The sequence below is a fragment of the Nanorana parkeri genome, unplaced genomic scaffold, assembly GCF_000935625.1.
Source record: "Nanorana parkeri isolate BGI_ZX_2015 unplaced genomic scaffold, ASM93562v1 scaffold2724, whole genome shotgun sequence".
Taxonomy (NCBI): Eukaryota; Metazoa; Chordata; class Amphibia; order Anura; family Dicroglossidae; genus Nanorana; species Nanorana parkeri.
This window is the reverse complement of record NW_017308992.1, coordinates 60,205-61,579: the sequence shown is the minus strand read 5'-3', so window position 1 is coordinate 61,579 and position 1,375 is coordinate 60,205. Positions and strand designations below refer to the sequence as shown.

The 1,375-nt window shown below is 51.1% G+C and overlaps 1 protein-coding gene across 1 annotated transcript in view; it reads left to right on the top strand.

Annotated features, from left to right (window-relative positions):
* ATP6V0B (ATPase H+ transporting V0 subunit b) overlaps positions 1 to 144 on the top strand; it is a 20,480-nt gene extending 20,336 nt beyond the window's left edge. The window contains exon 7 of the mRNA XM_018574080.1: positions 1 to 144. This exon is cut by the window's left edge and continues 1 nt beyond it. Coding sequence (XP_018429582.1) covers positions 1 to 24 — 24 coding nt within the window. The 3' untranslated portion in view covers positions 25 to 144.
* Positions 145 to 1,375: the final 1,231 nt, after the last annotated feature.

Below are 1,375 nucleotides of genomic sequence, written 5' to 3'. Positions count from 1 at the left end.
TCTAAGGTAAAGATGGGGGACTGAGAGTCCTGGTGGAGCCGCGTGTTCCGTCCCTCGCTCTGGAGACCAGAAGACATGATTTATTTATTCCATGCGCTCCTCCCTGACGCGGTCAGGTGACATTTTTTTGGCGCGGCTGTATTTTTATTTCCTGGAATGTGCCGTGACGGTGACGTGTATATATATAATTTGGCTCCTCCGATGTCGCCCCTGTTTTAGGATCAATCGATGTTTTTGTTTTGTGGATTTCTGTTTTTAATAAGATTTCCGTGTCATTCCCCCTCTGATCACCGCCAGTCATGTGATGAATGAGGTCAGAGGTCAGTGGGCCCCCCCCTCCCCCCATATCCTGTGAGCATTGATATGCCGGTACACTGCGAGGTCGGATCTATAGGTAATCATGTATATTTGTCTATAGCTGTACATACGCGGCAGTGACTGGATGTAGCCACAGAAGCTGCTACTGAATATCTGACGAGCGGCTCCGCGGGCTGCATGCGTGTGCGTGTATTATTCCGTGTTGTGTTTTTGTATGTTTAAAAAATAAATAAATCCCTTTGATGACATATGAGCGGATCAGACAGAGGAGGGCGGGATCATCTCATTGCAGGGGCGCCTCAGCTGTCCCATGCCGCCGTTATATCTGACCTCCGACCTTTACAGTTGTACCGGCTCCTCCCCTCACAGTTGTACCGGCTCCTCCCCTCACAGTTGTACCGCCTCCTCCCCTCTCAGTTGTACCGCCTCCTCCCCTCTCAGTTGTACCGCCTCCTCCCCTCTGATGTCACTGTACACAGACTCACAATGTAGAAGCTGCAGCAAGTCAGATAGAGAGCCCGCCTCATTTCCTGGCTGGAGGACGTCCGGCATCATCTAACACAAGGGTGGGCAACCTCGGCACTCCAGCTATTGTGGAACTACAAATCCCACGAGGCGCTGCAAGACTCTGACAGGCACAGGCATTACTCCCAGAGGCATGGTGGGATTTGTAAGGTTGCCCACCCCTGTGCTGACCCGATTCTCCCTGCCCCCCATCCATTTCATTCCTCGGATTTTACTCCTCCTGATCCTGGTGGTTGTGCCGTCCCAAGTCCTCTTTTTAAGCTCGGGCCCCGAAGAAGGGGGAAGCCCCTGACACACGTTGGCTGTTCTGTATTCTCTTGTTATGAACTAAGACCAATATTAAAAGAATTTGGACTCTCAGTGGACTTTGTATACATTGATCTTCTACTCTGGTCAAGGGGTCCGTGGGTTTTGTAGATGGCAGCCTATCGGAGCCCCCTGAGCCCTGCTGTAATCTGAACCCGATGATAGAACCCTGACGCCGCTTATATCCGAAACAACAATCCAATGAGCTCCACCTATAACCTGTATC